This window comes from Macadamia integrifolia, chromosome 2, assembly GCF_013358625.1.
Source record: "Macadamia integrifolia cultivar HAES 741 chromosome 2, SCU_Mint_v3, whole genome shotgun sequence".
In the NCBI taxonomy this organism is placed as follows: Eukaryota; Viridiplantae; Streptophyta; class Magnoliopsida; order Proteales; family Proteaceae; genus Macadamia; species Macadamia integrifolia.
Genome location: NC_056558.1, coordinates 10887230 through 10906444, shown reverse-complemented (window position 1 = coordinate 10906444; position 19215 = coordinate 10887230). Strand labels below are relative to the sequence as shown.

The following is a 19215-nucleotide window of genomic DNA, read 5'->3' as shown; positions in this document are numbered from 1 at the left end:
AGGTACGTGGATGAAGACGTCTACAGGTTTTCTTTACATGAGGCTTGACAGAATTCAATCCAAGGTGGATATTGTTGGTATATGATGTCTTATATTCCATCACAGTTTAACCCAAGGAATACTAGTGCAGCGCCTTGACAGGCAAGACGACGGTCCCACTAAGGTTTTTCGCTATATATTCGTAGCGATAGCTTCTTTTTCTGTAATGCAAGCAATACTGAGAGGTGTGAGGGACGAGCATTGTAACTCTATTCTCCATTGATAGTAAAACAGGATCTCATCTCACCGGGGACGTAGGCAATCTTGCCGAACCTCGTAAATCTGTGTGCAGTGCTTGTTCATTTTTTTTCATTATCTTTTGTATCGTTTAAGGGTTGCATTTTTACATCTACCTCTATGCCCCTCAGTAACCATGAAGCCTAGAAGTTTCCCTGTTGTTGTCCTAAAAACTATAGGGGGTTTAGTCTTTATTGATATTGTTTGCCCTTTTAAAAAAAGCTTCCACATGCCCCTACCTAATCTTTGACTTCGACAATCATATCATCAACATAAACTTCCACTTCCTTACGTAGGGTTGTGAAGTATTATGATTGTTGCTCTTTGGTATGCTAGTTGCATAATTTGGGCTTGATGACTTATGGTCTTATGAGCTTATCATAAGAGGCTTAAAAACCTATTTTTGAACTATAAATAAAAAGACCAAGATTTGTTGTGCACACAGTGAATGGGAGAACTATTCATCACAAGAATTGAGATGCACACAAGAGGGGATCTAGGGGCATTATGAGATAAAACCCTCAGGGGTTTGTGAAGCCTAGGATGGTGGATGAACCTCCTCCATTGATTTGAAAAACTTTTTCCTAAATATGTAAGGGGAAATTGTGGATTAAGGCACTTGACTGAAACACAAAAGTCAACGGTGAAAAGAGATTTCATTTTGTATCCAAATTGCAAACCATACTTTCAATCAGTCGAATATGTTGTTGATTTGTACAAGTCATCAGATACAAAATATACTCACAAAGCAACCATTTTTTTTTTTTAATAAGACAAAATCTATTGATCAGAGCATGAAAAAACTCATAGAGTCAGAATTACATAACTGGACAATCCATGGAGTAGAGATTGGCCAAGATGTCACACACTCTAATGACATGGCTTTCCTGACCAAGGTATCAACAACAATGTTGATTGACCTTGGAATATAGCTGAAAGAGTAGCTAAGAAAATAAGAAGCAAGCTCCTTAATATCTTGTAAGATATTGAGGACAGTAAAGGATAGGGTATTAATAGTCTTAAGATAGCGTATAAGATCATGGCAACCATTTATTGAGCATATCTTTAAATGAGCCATTTGGCTCTATATGATAGGCATATTCAATAAAGGAAAAAACTATTAAAATATAGTTCTATTATTACCCAAAAAGAAAAAAGGAAAAAAAGGGATTTATTATTAAAATATTAGTGATCTAGAGGATTAGATAATGTGGAAGCTAGGGGTGAAATAGGGCCGGGTTGGGTCGGGTTTCTTACAACCCTAACCCAACCCTAGGTTCCAAAACTCAACCCAATCCTAACCCAACCCTTCCGGGTTCATGCTCAGGCCCAAACCTACTGGACTCAGGGTTGGGCTAGGTTGACCCTAACTAGTCTTCTTAGTGGAATCACATTCTGACAAGTACAACATTTAAAAATTAAGAAAATTAACAGATTTGAAGCAAAGGGTTTTTAATTAAAATTCTAAAATGAATTACTCCATTAAACTATATTGAACATGATATTTTATCATTCTTTCATGGAAATTCTGTGTGCCCCTATTTTTCCATGTGACCCTTTTTTTAATCCTCTCCATCAAATAAGATATAATCCAATCATTCATTGTTGTTAGAATTTCATCTTGATCTACAAGAATGCTTAATTTTCAATATATAAGGACCAAGAAACTCAAGTATTGCAAACCCCCGCCTCTCCTCATTCCTTATTTCACGGCTATAATGATAGGTTTTTCCTTTGGCTTTGTGCTTTCTCTTTTGCCTATACTGTCCTCTATCATATTCTTATTACACAAGAAACTCCTACCAGGGAATATGGCTCTCCCTTGGCTAGGAGATACACCTGCATTCTACAAAGCACAATAATAATCAGGGTTGGACTCAGGGCAGGTTAGGGTCAGGTTGGGTAGGGTTAGCCCTCATAGTCGAGTTAGACAAGGTTCAGGCTTAGGGCGGGTTCAAATCGTCAGGGCTAAACTTACACCCCTAGTGGGAGCTTTTCGTGTCTCACTTAAACCCTCTTTGGTTAAAGTACAGTGAGATTGAAACCAAAAAACAAAACTTGGGAAAATAATATTATAACCGACAACTTAATCTACTTCACTTTCCCATATATTGCTGAAAATCTTTCATATTTATTACCTGTTCCATACGTAAACTCCAATAAGGGGTAGAACTTACCAAAAGAAAAATAATATGGGTAGAAGAAAAGGGAAAATCCCAAATCTTTATATCAATTTGCATGTATTTTTTTCCTCTCTAAAAATTATAGGATGACTTTTTTGTCCCCTAATTATTTGTCAATTGGCAATTACAATAGGGGTAAAAATGTCATTTGAAAAAATGTATACCTCCCCTTTCCCAATCATCACTCTTCTTCGTCGACAGACCTGAACTGTGAAAAAAATTGTATCATGGTATAACCAGGAGAAGAAGTAATGACTATATCAGGGGAATTAGCACAAACTAACTCTGTGGCTAATTTGATTTGATGGAGAGATAAACCAGTGGCTCTTTCCATTGTGCAAGCAAGATTGGTTGGGTTAGCTCATTTTTCTATAGGGTATATATTTACTTATGCAGCTTCCTTGATTGCCTCTCCGTGGTAACAAAGCTAGGTTAAGAGATAATTGAGCAAGCGATGACTTTCTTAGGATCTCATAGAGGCCATTGTGAGCTTTGCCTGTAAATGGGCCTTCATGAGCATAATTCCAAAATTGAAAACTCAACCTAGGCAATCTAAATTCTAAAGTAACTTGATGATTCCAAACACAAGGCTTCCCTTTAGATCATCACAATGTAAGAAAACAGAATCCATCAGAGCAGTAAATAGTATACCAATGAAAGAAAAAAGATATAATGAAAGAAAGAAACCCCTTGCAGGCAAATCCAAAGAATGAAAAGTTGCCCAGAATATATACAATGTCATTAGAAGAGAACCCGCCATTGACTGAAAAACTAAAAGGCTTCTCCACCAGAATGACCAGCAACCCCAGCACCAATAAGGAAGAAGATAGGGAGGGGGGGGGGGGTTGGGGAGAAAAAGGTAAGGTAAGAACCAATCATCCCAAAGTTTCTTTCATTTTTGAAGTCCCCCTTCTCATGTGGACTGCTATCTTCTACTTCCCTGATTCTTTGGAGTCCTAGATTGGACTGTCCCCCCAATCTTTGATAGATTCTCTCAGCAGGAAGAGTTATCGAAAGAGTCTCACCGTCCTTCATGCAGGTCTTCTGATAATACTGCCGTCCGAGAGATGTTATCATTGTCAAATGCACTAAAACTGGAGAATGGACCAGAGGAGAACATTGATGAAGTCCCATCTGACTCATAGGTAGTAGACGACTGCCTGAGGTTCGCACGTGTGTTGGTGGTGGTTAACATGGAATCCTGATACTCCATGATGCGTTGCACCATTTTAAGGGACTGAACCACTTCGCCCATGGTGGGACGTTGGCTTGCCTCTGGTGCAACACAAGCTGCCGCGATTGTGCAAACACGTACGAAGTCCTCCTTCGGGTACTTACCCAGAAGCCTTGGATCAGCAAGCTCTTCTAATCGATCCTTATCTCTAAGGATTGGCCTGGCCTGAAACCAACAGAATTTAGTCCTTTAAATCATATCCAGAATGATTAGTCGTGCAGTATACTCCCAGAAACTAATAAATTAGATTTAAAAATTCTACAGGAATGCAGTTTTGGATCATCTAAGCAATCAGTGGCTGGAAAAAACTGGTTTCAACCTTGAACCTGTTTTTACATTGGTTCTGAGTATGCCAGACTCATAATTCTCCTTCAGAAGATAAAATTTCCAGCAATCCCCATGGGGGCTTTACCAACTGCTTAATGTCTTCAATTAAATGTTATGGTTCTTTTACCCAGAAACCATTCACCACTCTTTCCAATCACCCAAATTTTAAATTCGTATTTCCAGGAAGCATGCTTCTAAGTGCACCTTAGAGGTGCCAACAGGCGGCAACCACAGGACATGCATGGCAACATCACACCAGCCTGAAATGCAATGCAGTCCCAGCTTGACACGTCATTTTTTAAAGAAAAATTCTTATCTAATAAATGATCAGATACTTCATGAGAAAGGTGGACAGGGAACAGTTAAATATTCACTCTTGTGGCACCTCTTGAATTAACCCCATCAGAACTGGGCAATTCTTTCCACCATCAGATAAACAGTGAATTTATTGGAAGTTAAGGAAGAGAAAAACAAGATGTTATTGCGCGATCAATCCAGGATACCAGTTACAGAAAACTCTGAAAGTGATCCATTGGGCCATTACAGCTAAGATACTAAGGATTTCTTTTTACTCTTTAATGAGGGAGTGCCAGTCTATCTCCAGTTTCATCCCCTCTTCTTTGATGGGTTACTCTATGGACCATATCTCCTTTGATCGAACTTAATTTCAAGGAAGGGCTTTGGGAGGGGAGATAAGATGGCTCAGTGGTTATTTCCTAATGGACCTGATGATGGTGGTAAGTAGGTAGTGCAGAGTAGATGGGTATATTATCCCCATTAGATCCTGGCACTATGTTGTAGAGGGTGGTTATGCATATCATTGGTTGCAGCAGAGCACTGGAGGGTCGAGTCCAGGCTTTCTTTTTTGATAACCTTCATGAACATCATGTTCCATTAGAGTACCAAGCCTACCAATGAGATAGTAAATGACCTATCCACTTGTGAGTACTGGATCAGTACTTAATTGAGGACATTGTTGTCTTTACAGTATATAAACTCATATATATTCAATCGGTGGAGAGGTTTTTCTCTTGAATCGATCCTTTGCTTTATTTCTTCTCTGCCCTGCCCTATTTAATGTTTAGATCCGCTAAAAAGGTCAATCAAGCAGGCCCTAATATCCACTTTAGAGGAACTGTTTAAACCATTTAACAGGATAGCATGTTGACCATGCAGTATTTCTATCAATTCGAAATGAAATCAGTTGTATGCATTAACTACTTATTACCAGCTCCAGCTCAAGATGTGCAGCATGAATGTGGCATATACATGGCCATTCTGTGCTCACATTATGAAAAGGACCTGAACACAAGGGCCTGCTGTCTGAGATTTTTGTCTTTTTTTTTTTTTGGGGGGGGGGGGGTGGTTTCCAGACAAGTTGGAATTTCAGATGTCACAAATTCAAATTTAATGGAAAGAAGTACTAACCCATGTCACAAGGTTCTCCTGGCCAGATGGTTGTGACATATCCACAGGCTTCCTTCCAGTCAGCAACTCAAGAAGAACAACTCCGTAGCTGTATACATCACTCTTTACCAGGAGATGTCCGGTCATGGCATACTCAGGTGCTACATACCTGAAACCATTTAACTAACACTTAGGGTGTACAATCCAGGGATGTATAGTTTCAACTTTCAAGAGGTAATGAGAGCAACTCACCCAAATGTGCCCATTACACGTGTAGACAGATAGTTTGCACAGCCTTCAGGTGCCTGTTTGGCCAGCCCAAAATCTGCAACTTTAGCATGAAAGTTGTTTTCAAGAAGAATATTAGATGCCTTGAAATCCCTGTGGATGACACAGGGTTGTGAGTCTTCATGTAGGTAGGCAAGCCCTCTTGCAGCATCAAGGGCAATCTTCATTCTGGTATCCCAGTCCAGAGGACAATTCACTCCTAAGGGACCTGATAAGAAAATATGATCTATATCAAACTAAAAGAAAAAAATCAAATTTGTTCTCATGCAACCTTCACCAGCAAGCTCCCCCCCCCCCCCTTTTTTTTTTCTTCAGTTGGGATTTGAAGAAAGGAAGGTTAAAATAGCAGGTTCTATTATAGGAAAAATCAAGAGACATTAAGATTTTGTGTGTGTGTGTGTGTGAGAGAGAGAGAGAGAGAGAGCATAAAAAAGCCATCACTCTAAGAAAATGAAATACCGTGGAGCCAGGCCTCTAAGCTCCCATTTGGGATGAGCTCATAACAGAGGAGATTCTGTGAAAGGTCACGACTGCTATAGTATCCCACAAGCTTCACCAGATTACGGTGATGTAGTCTGCTAAGCATCTCCACCTCAACTAAGAACTCTTTATCGCCCTGTTGTCCTCCATTAGTAAGTTTCTTGATTGCAACAGCTGTACCATCACTTAAGACTCCTTTGAAAACCCTGCCGAAACCACCCTCTCCAAGCACGCTTGCTGGTTCAAAGTTATTTGTTGCTTCTTTAAGTTCTTCATATGCAATAAACCGGGTACTGGTGGGGTGCGGAAGAGATCCTCCAGTTGGAACTGGATCTATGGTCCTTGATTTTGCTGCCAAGTAATATCTAACCATTTATGATTTGATATAGAACATAACTTACAAAAATATTAAGATAACATTCAGAAATAAACTCAAATGGGAATTTGTTTCATGCATTCCTATGCATGTTAGTGTGTTTGCTTCTTCATTGTTTCAAAAACTCGATGGCCAGACTGCTTTGGCTCAGAAACTGGACCCATCAAGTTTTGATTTCACAATAGACACAAAAAGAATTGAAAGCTAATCAGACTGTAGAACATAAATGGCCTTCTGTTAGAATTCACAATGTGGAGATGTCACTTAAAACTGACTGTATCTGTGAAACACGCTTTAAAACACTCGCTGAACCACCAGCAAGCAGGACAACTGCAAGAAAGTCATTAGTTACATTTTTTACTTATTTGGACAGAGAAGATATGGAAGGAGAGATACTTTCCAGACAATATGTAAATATATATATATATATATTAAAGAGCACAGACAAAGAAGAGAGAAGGAGATGTCCCGTCAATGCTGCCTCTGGTCAAATGCACGGAAATTTGGTTGCTTGCAGGTAATGGGCCCAACCAGGGATTCTACAAACAAAATTGTAGAAAATTGAAGAAGAAAGAGAGAAAGGAACTACTACACATTAACCATGAACAGTATATGATTTGACCAGCAGACCTATATGAAGAGAGAACCATTCTTTTAACCACAAAGAAAACCACACATAAACTGAATTGAGATTTTGAATTAGATGCATATTTTTAGGCCATATCTGTGCTATGTCTTCAATTCCTCATCAAACTCAAACCACCCCTATAAAAATTCTACCTAGACTTATGACTTAATAATAAAAACTCCTAAAAGCTAAACCCAATCCAATTTAACTACCGACCTAAACTCAAGCTCCTGCTATGGTTCAGAAATAGAAGCCTATTAAAATAGTAAAAAACTGGACTTACACAACATGAAAATGGATTTAATATACGGTAAGTCTCAAATAACTAAAATTAAGTAAATTCATAATTAAATATAAAATTAACACCCCCCCCCCCAAAAAAAAAAAAAAAAGACAGACAGACAAACGAAACAAACAAACAAAATAAAACAAAAAACAGAAAACAGAAAAAAAGAAAGAAAGAAAGATGCTCCTCCTTTTCACCATACAGTGACTGCTAACAACTCTATTCTGAGTAAACTTTTATATAAAGCACAAGCACATATGGATCTATATATGTTTTACACTGATATCACCAGTTTAATGGATGCTCACTGTTGATTGTTCAATGAAAATTCTTTATGCAGTTTTTTTAAGGGTTTTACAGTGGCATAGTGCAAATAGAGGCTAGGAAATCCACTTTCCACATGAGTAAGTTAACCTATTAGAAGGCAATAATAGCTAATTTTTTATGATTTATTGCATCTAATTATTCATCATGAATATTTGGATTTCCAAGATCAAGCAATCATGGTCAGTGCTAGTCTGAAGGCATAACTACCTTAAGTTCTGTAGTCTAGTTGTAATTGGCTGTTCACTGTCATTTCAATGATGAGAAAGCTAAGATCATATTCTGAGTGTTTGTGGCAGTAATTTCACATAGAAATTTCTTGTCTAAATTGCTTTACAAGGTTATGTTTGGAAGCCAAGAAAAGAAAAGAAAAAATTCAAAAATTTTTGAATTTGAGGAGAGAGATAGACACATAAAAAATCATTGTGCAATCATTCTTGTTATGAAACCAAGATCTATAACCAGTAACTTGAGAGAGTAAGAAAAGAGAGAAAGAGATTAAGTGAGAAGAAGAGAAGAGAGATTGCAAGAGGGGAGTAGCCGAGTGTAATCTCAGTCCCCCCCCCCCCTTCAATCAATATTTATTAACTCCAAAAGAAGTACAATCAAACTAGGAAACTAAGTCCTTGTGCCACAAGCAAGATCAAATAGGAAGTCTATCCTAATTAGTAAGTAGAGATTTATCCTAATTAGGGAACGAAATAAACTAAAGCAGGAAGGTAAAACTCATCCACGATCATAGTTAGCAAATTCGGATTCGGGAATTATTCAGGCGGAGAATTATTTGAAATAATTCGATTGGTTAATTTAAGGATTCGGTCAAAAAAGCGGACAAAATAAAAATCGGAGTCGTATTCGGATTCGAGAATTATTCGATTAAAAAAATAAAAGTCGGGCAAAAAATTCGGATATTATTTTTATAGTTTATTGTATATTTTTTATTTATCAAGTTATTAACTTGATTTGTATACTTAGAAAGAGCAAATTACTTTATACAATAAAGTAAAAAACTATGAAAAAATTGTCATTGAGCGATGGAAGCAATGGTTATTGTAATCCAATTTCCACTCATGAAATAGATTAGGCCCCAAAACAGTGAAAGCAAGATTACAGCTACAATAAAACAAATAAATAAATTGACCACAAAAAAACTTCACTATCCTTTTGCTTGGGTTCACAAGACCCATATTGCACTAAGACGCACTAATGTTTCAAAATTAAAGCAACAATATAAAAGAAAATTGATTGATACGGCCATATGAATCTGTCCTGGTCCCCCGGAACCTCAAATTATCCATCAAGGCTTGATATCTCCCTATCTTAGGATGAACTGATGAAGTAATGAGAAAGAAATGAAACAAAGAGTAGATTCGTACGATTGTTACAGAAGAATTAGGTGGAGAAAAAAATATGGGAAGAAGGAGGCGGAAATTTGGGGGAGAAGAAGATGAAAAAAAAAAAAAACCTATTCGGTGGTGGGTACTGTGGGTTCATATATGACGTTTTTTTTGTTTTTTTTTTTTAATATTGTTTAAGTGGACCGAATAATTCGGTTCGGCCCGAATTATTCGCATTTTAAATTCAAATTAGTAAAAAGCGCGTTTTTTACCGAATTTTATTTTTAATTCGGATTTGGTCAGAATTTTTTATTTAATTCAGAACAATTCTGTTCGTAAAGAGATAAAGTAAGAAAACTGAGTAATGGGAGTAACGTATAAACTAGGAAGCAAAACAAGGTGGGACAAAAAAGATTATAGATAAAAGAGAGGCAGTAGGGGAAATATGGGAAATAGGTTTTAATTAAAGAAGCACAAATCGTGGGACAGGTCAGTCGTCCCTTACCTTCAGCCAAAAGCATGGTGGAAAATCTGCCACCAATAGTTCGATTTGGGATCAACAACTCGACATGCATAACAGCAAATCAGTAGCCAATCAACGACTTTAGCAGAGGCAAAGAGAAGATTGTGACGCTGGTTCGAACACAAGGTTTATCTTCACCCTTCGAACAGCATGCGAAAAACCTGAAGCTGCTGATGGTGGTAGCGAGAACCATGGCGGAAACCAGTGAGAGAGACAACAGACTTCTTCAATCGACACCAGCACCAACAAACCAAGCGACTACAGAAAGTCTCATGGTAGTGAGAGACCTTCAGCAGCAGAGAACCAAGTAACCACGAACTTCAGCAAGCAAATAGAAGAACCAAGAACAATTGACTAGGTTTCGATAACCAGGAAACCGATCAACCAGAAGCTACCGTATGCAAAACAGACTTGCAGAACCAATCGAAACCAGTAGAAATCGAACATCGACTTGGGCAGCGATGATTGCTTCAAAACGATAATCGAGCACTAGAATCAGACTTCAACAGCGAGACCTCCAAATCAGAAAACACAAGCATCAAGTCGAGACGATTGAACCAGCAGAAGCAAACCTTTGACTCAAGCAAACCCTTTTTTTTTTTTGGGGGGGGGGGGTCGAGCAAAAACAAATGGGTGTCCTTCAACCTCTCGGCAGTAGCAGATATAATTTTTATCGAGTGAGACACCTCTCACACCAGACACGAACCAGCAAACTAAGCAAAAGGAACCGATGACTTACACGAAAAAAATCATTGAAACCCTAGTTCTTATTTTTCTAAGAACCAAAGCTGCACAATAGCATGAGATCTTAGAACGACTCTCAAAACAGCTACTGGTTACAGCTCTGATACCATGTTACGAAACCAAGATCTGTAACCAGTAACTTGAGAGAGTAAGAGAAGAGAAAGAGATTAAGAGAGAAGAAGAGAAGAGAGACTGCAAGAAGGGAGCAGCCAAGTGGAATCTCAGTCCCCCCCTTCCATCAATATTTATTAACTCCAAAAGAAGTACAATCAAACAAGGAAACTAAGTCCTTGTCCCACAAGCAAGATAAAATAGGAAGTCTATCCTAATTAGTAAGTAGAGATCTATCCTAACTAGGGAAAGAAATAAACTAAAGCAAGAAGGTAAAACTCATCCACGATAGGGACACTCCCCATATCGTGGTACATATTTTAACAATTCTTTTTTGTCTTATTATGTCTTTTGTACTATTTTCTTTTATTGGTTACCAAACATAGCCCAAAGACTCAAACATGCCTAAGAAGGTTCAAGATTCTGGAAGGTTTACTTTGTCCCCCAACACAGGTAGCTCTGTGGTTCCATTTTGTCAGTTTGTTGTTTAGGAACAAAAATGATCATCAATCTCATTTTGCAATAAAATTTTCTATGCAAAGTTTCTGCAGAATGGAAAAAAAAAAACTAATTGAATGAGGAACAATAGAAATAGTAAGAACAGAAACAAGAAGCCAATGCAATAATGTGTCCGCACAACGTAACATCATTGAAATAGGAATATGCACAAAATGCATTTGAAAATATACCAGTTTCTACAGGAAGTGCTCTCTTCCTTCCTTGACAAAATGTGCATGAGTATATTACTAGCAGAGATACAGAGACGATAATCAGGATGCCAACAACAATACCGAGAATGAGAATCAAACTCGGGCCTTTCCTCCTGTTAGCAGTGATAAACGGTGTTTTAGGTGAGGGCAAATGAGCTTGGCGAGCAAGAGGTGACATGGCTGCAGCTGGAGCTGAAATCAGAACAAAATTTTAACTTGCTAAAGATTTACATAAAAACGAAATAATGAAATACCTATTGAACTTTAAATAGTTCTGATGATGCATGAATCTTCAGAAAAAGATTACTTCCAGAGAAGGAGGAACAACAATAAAAAAAAAGCAGAACAAAACAATTGCAAATATAACATGACCTATCCTTCTCAAACGAGGCAGATTTATCCTTGCACAAGCCCACGCAGTTATGTTAAAATTTCTATTTTATCTCATTATTGCCCAGGCAATTATGTAAAATTATAATTTATAATAAACATACCAACAATCTATTGATAAATAAAACATAAAATAAACTGTACCAAACCAAGTGACATGACAGTCAACGAGTTAATGCCAGATCACCTGGCACCAAGTTGAATGGATCAGAAATCCAAGTTTCAAAATGAAGGTCATAGCTCATATGATAAGTTAAGCTACGTTTTATAGCTTTAATTGAACTGTTCAACAATCACTCTGCATCTTAGTCTCATTGATACATGTAAAGGCTAAAGGTGCGGTCGTGTTTACTCCCCTTTGATGACAGAACTCCTATTTCAAAGTGTTTGATTTAATTTTTAATTTTATTATTTTAAATAGAATGAAATAAGATTCATTTAACAGTTGCTAAGGTGGCAACCTGATTACATCCTAACAATCTACCAACATTCAGAACACATAAGTGTAATCCCAGAAGCACATCATATCAGCACCCTCCTTTACATAATAGAGCACCCCATCCCATAAAAATTGCAGTCTTTCTTCCCCTACAAACTCCACCCCAGCCACACCATTAAAAAAACTTACAAAAGAAACATCCAAAAGAGCCATTTAAAGTGTTGACATGATAAAGATGGCATTGAACAAACCCAGCTGAGTTTGACTTCAAACAACATAATCATTACTCGAATGCCTAGCAATGATAGAATGAGACATTGGCTCACTTGTTGGTGTACGATGTCTTGTATTCCGTCACAGTTTAACCCAGAGAATACTGGTGCAGCGCCTCGACAGGCAGGACGGCAACTTTGCCGAACCTCGTAAAATCCGTGTGCATTGTTTGTTATGTTTTTCCATTATCTTCTGCATCGTTTTAAGATTACGTTTCTTCATCACTTTCATTGGGAAAAGAAATGTTGGATTCTGGAACAACTTTTACAGCTAATGATTGCAGTTTGAGGATGGATACAATTTCACCACCTAGGCATCTTGAAAGTGGCTGTAGACGACAATAAGCCCACTTATCTATGAGGAGACTATAAGTCTCTCTATCAATCTAAGACAAGAAATATGTCGCCGCCCATGGATAACACTACTGAGGAAGGCAGTAAAGTATAGAAATATTGGTGGAGGATATGGGAAGAAATCTGAGAAAGACACAGAGTTGCAGGGAGAGAGGAAGTCACACAAGAAGAAAAGGGGGAGGGGGAGGGGAGGGGGAGGGGGAGGGGGGGGGGAGAAGAGAATCGAGCACACCAGCCCACATGCTTTCAAACACAAACTCAATTCAAATTATTCTCAAATCTACTCCAATCATTGGGTTCCATAGGTATTTATAACCCCAAATAACAAAGACTCCTAATAACTTTTTAAAACTTAAACTAACAAAAATAGAAACTCAATAAAGCTTAAATTGGAAGTTTCTCTACTTGTCTAATATCTGCCTAAAAATAAAAGTTTAAATATATTTCCCAAATAAAATAAATCACAAATATCCTACTAAACAACTACCAAACTTGGATCCGGCTCTTGGTCCAGGTTTTCGAACGGATTTAGTCCAGTTCAAAGAACTACTCCTACATCAATTCCCCCGATGTTGAGAAAAACTCATCCACAAGGTTTGTAAAATGGGAGAATCAACATCACATGATCGGTATCCACAATATCGGTTTTGATTGGGCGATGATCAAACACATCTCATGATCAACCTTCACGATCCTCTGACGGTCATTAGAAAATGCCATATCTTTGATTGGAATTTGATCCCAGAGTTCCACAACTAAAATCGGACAGCTAATCATTTCACTATCTTCATTGTCACTTTCGTTTTCCAACTATTTTTCCACTTTTGATACGCCTTCTAGAGATTGTATCATGCTTGGCACCTTATCATTAGCTGTTATTATTGTCGGCAAGATCTCGACAACCTATATGGAGATTATAAAGTTTTGCCTACAGGATATGAAGATCATCTCTAATTGAAATAAGTAAATCGTAAAGATCAACCTCCATGGTGTAGCTTCAAGTTCGGCCTTGATGCACAGTGTGTATTCAAAATCAAATTTGATGCAAGTATTGTAATTATATGAAGTTCAATTAGACACACAGAAGAGAGTATGACATATAGGTGAGGGGCAAACTTGGCAACAAGTTAGAAAATAGGACAGAAGGGGTTAAATGTGAAAAGGAGGGGCAGTATAGGGAAAACAAAAATAAATAAATGATGGAATTGATAAAAGAAGGGGGTGGGGTACATATATCGACAAAGAGGGGATTTCCTACTTCACTGTTGAACCAGAGAAAAACTGCGAGGAAGGTGGAGGAAATCCAGGGAGGGCCAGTGGCTTCAAAGAAGGTCATTGCTACCTGGAGCCGACTCGTAGTGAGAGTCTCGACCTGGTATGAATGTCACCTTTTTTTTTTTTCTTTCGCTGCCTCTAGCTCTCCCCTCTTTCTTCAGTTTTCTCTCATTTTTTTTTTTTTTTTGGTTGATGGCAGAACCCTAGGACAAAGGGGAAGGTTCGATCAGTCACATGGGAAGTGGAAGGGAAGGTGGTGGGGGTTTGTTTGAGGAACCGAAGGGAGGGATGACCCAAGGTTGGGTTTGTTGACTCTTCCTTCAACAGTCGAGGGTTTCTTTTTATGTGAAGGGATTACTCTAGGAGATGGTTGTTGTGGCAAGGAGAGATGGGCACATTGTTTCTACCCATACTTATCAAGGCGACGCCTAGGCGATAAGGCGGGGTCCAATTGGACTGGCGCCTTGCTCGCCTAGGCAACAAGGTGCCGCCTTACTTTTTTGCCTTCCTCCCTCGCCTTGAGTCATAACCTTGTTTCAATCGTAGAACAATAATGAGAAAAGAGGTTTGTGAAGAAGAGAGATGATGGATCCTTCGGCTCTGATCCAAATTAATGTAGGAACAGTTCAGTTGCAGTTCCGCTAAGAACCATCCCTACAGTAGGATTGATGTACTTTGCATAAAATTGTCTCCAAACACTCAAGTCACATGGATAGTTAAAAGGGTCCTCGATCAGAATTTCCAACGGAAACAACAACACCTCGAATGCTACTCTGATGTTGAAGATTGTTGGACTAATAAAATAGAAACAAAGGGAAAAATAAGAAGGTAGAAGAAGATAGGTTGGGTTTGGATTGAGCCTCTCACCCACTCATTGCTCAAGACATCTCACCCTTGGGCCTCTCACCCCTACTGCATCTCACAGCTTGTCATTGTTTCAAATGTAACTCTTTTTTTTTTTTTTTCTCTCTCTCTCAAATCATTCTAGGCTTAATACAGCCTTTGCTTTATTTATAATCCGTTACATCCTAAGACAAATATTCTATAAACACTTCAAAACAAAATCCTAATAATAATGGAACTAATTCTAAATTACCTTGCACTTACATAATTAAATAATTCCCAAATAGAAACAGATCGCAATTGAAACCTATCGAATTGAACAGCTGTATGATCCTTCATGTATTGGCAATTAAGTCTTCAATTTGTATTCAGTTGGCTGGCCGTGGGACCCACTTAATCACAAAATATCCTCCCAGAGATTAGCTCAATTTTGGAAAATTAAACCTTCTTGGCAGGCTGGTCGATAGCTCTTAGAAAAATCTCCTTAAATAACTGCAATCTCCTTTAATTCTGGAAATGAATCCTGCTTTAATTCTAGAAACAAATATCGTTAAACTGCTTTGTCAATAGCTGATATTTCTTCCAACTATGTTGTTGGTTGAACTCTTCATCTGATTCTTCCTCAGGCAAGTCACCCCTAAATTCCTCCTCTCATGGGCAGAATGGGCCCCACAAGATCTGATAAATCTTCCACAATTTCTTCATCTACGCAAGCTGTCCTTGGGTCCTCATGATATGCTCCCTTGAACCTATCAAGAACCAGGCGACACCTGACCCGTCTGTCATCCATAGCTATTTTGGAGTGGTTTTGGACTTTTGGGGCCTCATCCCTCCGTTGCTTGAGATATACACCAGTTCTCCCCACCTTGAAAGAACGAGTTTGATAGAGTAATGGAATCAAACTTGCAATTCATGGTGTAAAGTATCTCTGATAGGATGTGATACCCTCTGATACGTATCTTAAATTTAGCCAACCGATACAGCGGCTGACACTAATACTTTAATCCTTGATCTTTAGCATATCTTAGAGTATCTTAATGTATCTCCGATAGAATACGATACCCTCTGATACATATCTTAAATTTAGCCGACCGATACCAATACTTTAATCCTAGTAATGCATGATCATCCTTCAATGGGAAGTAAAATTTAGCAACTGTTGATCTTGTCCACCACCGCTCCTTGGCTCTGATACCAATTAAGTGGAGGGCTGGTTAGGATATGGGAAGAATTCTAAGAAAGACTCAAGAGTTGCAAAGGGATAGAGGGAGTCGCATAACAAGAAGGGGGGTGGAGAACAAGAATTGCACACACCAGCCCACAAGTTCTCAAACACAAACTCAATTCAATTCATTCTCAAATCTACTCTCATCGTTGTGTTACAAGTGTATTTATAAAACCAAAATAACAAAGACTCCTAAAAAATTCCTAAAATTTAAACTAACAAAAATAGAAACTCAATAAAACTTAAATTGGAAATTTCCCTACTTGTCTAATAGCCACCCAAAAATAAAATATTACATATCTTTCCCAAATAAATAAAATCCTAAATATCCTACTGAACAACTACCAAACATGGATCTGGTTCTTGGTTTGGGTTCTTGAATGGGTTCAATCTGGTCCAAAGAACTGCTCCGACATCAAATATCTCCACCAACGGGCAAATAGCTACGAGGCAATCAGGTGCAAGGGCCCATATACATCAACCAATCAACAAGGTGGCGTTACAGGCTCTAAATTGGGAAAATTTTTCCAGTATAGTCTTCTCTGAAGAAAACAAGTGTGTTTCGAGTAGAGACAACAGATATGTTGGGCACATATATAGTTGTCACAAGAGCCAGTGAGCTAGTGCTCACACCCTCCTTCGAATGTTTGCAATGGGCATCCTAAGATTGATGCCAAAGGAAGGCACTTATGACATGTCATCAATACCTGACAACACAGAATTGCTAAGGGTTGATGTCTTGTATTTTGCAGTTTGGGTTTTGGGCTGCCTCTGAAGGGCTGTTAAAATCCAGTAAATTGGTAATGATGGGGGTAATTCGAGAAATTGTATCTCTTTCTTTTCCCTATGAATTGTTGGCAATGGGGGGTTATTAGGGTCACTACGAGTTCTTTGTAAACACTAAGAGGTGAGTGGAAGATAACTTGTAACCTTCTCTCCCTCCATTGCTAGTGAAACTACTCTCACCACTCCATAAACATAGACACCTTGTCAAACCACATATATCCTTGATTTGTGGTTGTGTGATTGTTTCTTCTTTCTATCTTGTTGTGTTTGCCGCATCATGTATAGGTGTTCGTTTCTACAAGACTTATACAGGTTACCTTGAGCTATTATTCTAGAAAAGTAATCAAAACATTCAACAATTTTTTTACCATGAATTTAGGTATAGGCAAGCCAAAGAGAATGGAGTTATCAGAACACTGTAAATACCCCCCCCCAATGTCTATCTAAAAACGACTAGCAAACCCCACCCCTGAAATCAGACAGATATATGGCCTTTCCCAGCAGCTGCTCAAGATGCCAGACATGATGATGAAAAATAATGGAGACAAAGGATTCCCTTGTCTATTCTCATTTCTTTAATTCAAAAAAATATAACTGCACTGCTTTTCAGTTTAAATGATGTTACGCAAATGCCACAATTTATGATGCTTCAATAATTTTGAAATGTTTCTGCCAAAGTATGACACTTCCCAAGGAACCAAGGAAAAAGTATAAATGGAATTACATATATTAGGAGATGCAGTAGAAGTTCGTGGAATTAATCTCATTCTAAAGAATCACAGACAAAAGAAAAAAATACATGCTCAATAACCATATATCTAACATAGAGGCCAAAGCATATAGAATTAGAGTTTCTACAATGATACCATAACTACATTAGAAAAGTCATCACCTTGAGAAGGAACTGGTGGCTTGAACCAGGTCAAGTTAAGAAGAATGAAGTCACCCACAAGAGTGGGGTCAAGATGAATCTTACGCATAGCGAGAGATGTATTTATTGCATATACTTCACTGCCAGAGAAACTGATCCCTGTATGTGGAGTAATATCCATTGATATATTCAATCTTGATAAGCCAAGTACATAAAAGTTGATGATCTGAAACTGAGAAACTCGCAAACCAAGCTGAGAAGCCAGTTCTTCCAGAAAAGGACTCCAATTCGTGCTAAGGGAAACATTCAAAAGGAGAAGATCAAGTTTGATTGGATATACACAACGGCAAGCACGACTCCCTCTTTTAGGCACCATGTCTGGTCCACAGCAGTCTGCCCAAATTGAAAGTCAGATATCCAGGTTAACTGAAGGGGGTGGGAGACGAACAGATAAACAGAAATTAGCCATTAAACCACAGATCCTACTGATTTTCTGCATATTTTTTTCAACTGGGTCCCTTGATCAATTCTTTAAGATAGCACAATTTATTAGTCACTTAGTTCAGCTAATAAAAGGATAAAATGCATAACCAGTGGATGAAATATCTTACCAGCAACTTTAGGAGTCAATGGTGGTTCAGCTAAACCAGGACGAACAGAACCAGTGTTGGAATGCATCGGGGCAACATCTGCCAAGCGGGGAGGTAGAAGGCCTGCATGGGAAGCTGGTAATTGGCCACTTTTCATTGACGGTTTTGATAGCTGTGAACTTGAAGAGGGATGACCAGAAGTTGTTATTGAGCCATAATCTGGAGGGACAGATGGTGGCGGCACAGGCGAAGGAGCAGCACGTGGTGAAAAATGTTTTTGATGAGCATGTTTAAAGTGTGGAATATTAGCAGTCAAGGGAAGAACTGGAACTGGGGGCGCAGCAACATGAGCTTGTGGTGAGAAGTTAGGAGTTTGAGCATCAAGAATAAATGCCGTGCAAGACAAAAGGAGCAAATATTCCAGCAAAAACCATTGAACCTTTTTCAATACACCTGTAATTTCAAACTTCCAATAAAAACCCATTTATCCAGGGGTGGGGAGAAAAAATGAACTAAAATGAAACACTACAGGTATGTAGATTACTGAAGCGGGGTAGATGAGAGGAAAAGCTCACATCTTCAAAACCAAAAACCCTAAGAAAATAATAGTGGAGTGCCTGCATAGCTCCTCGTTACTAAAAGTTCGTTGACAGTATGTACGCATGAAACTTGTCCTCTTAACAACAACCATCAATGACCAGAAACAAATTATAGCAATAACATATACCTACATTTACCTAAAAACGAATAATCTCTAATCAAAATAAAAACGAGATGAACAACCCTAAATACAAGAAACCATAGCTCAATCGATTCAAAATTTAAATTTGAATCAAACGATTAATAGTTTAAACCAACAGTTTCTCAGCATTTTACTAAGTCACTGAATAAGCATTCTAGTATCACCACCCAACCCCCCACCCCCACCCCCACCCC

At 38.4% G+C, this 19215-nt stretch overlaps 1 protein-coding gene across 1 annotated transcript in view; it reads right to left on the bottom strand.

Annotated features, from left to right (window-relative positions):
* Nucleotides 1-3032: 3032 nt before the first annotated feature.
* Nucleotides 3033-19215, bottom strand: part of LOC122069655 (proline-rich receptor-like protein kinase PERK15) — a 16764-nt gene continuing 581 nt past the window's right edge. The window contains exons 2-8 of the mRNA XM_042633712.1: nt 18301-18732; nt 17711-18082; nt 11214-11426; nt 6175-6546; nt 5680-5923; nt 5449-5596; nt 3033-3858 (exon numbers count right to left, since the gene is read on the bottom strand). Of these exons, the coding sequence (XP_042489646.1) occupies nt 3481-3858; nt 5449-5596; nt 5680-5923; nt 6175-6546; nt 11214-11426; nt 17711-18082; nt 18301-18732 (2159 nt within the window). The 3' untranslated portion in view covers nt 3033-3480. The remainder of the gene's footprint in view (nt 3859-5448; nt 5597-5679; nt 5924-6174; nt 6547-11213; nt 11427-17710; nt 18083-18300; nt 18733-19215) is intronic.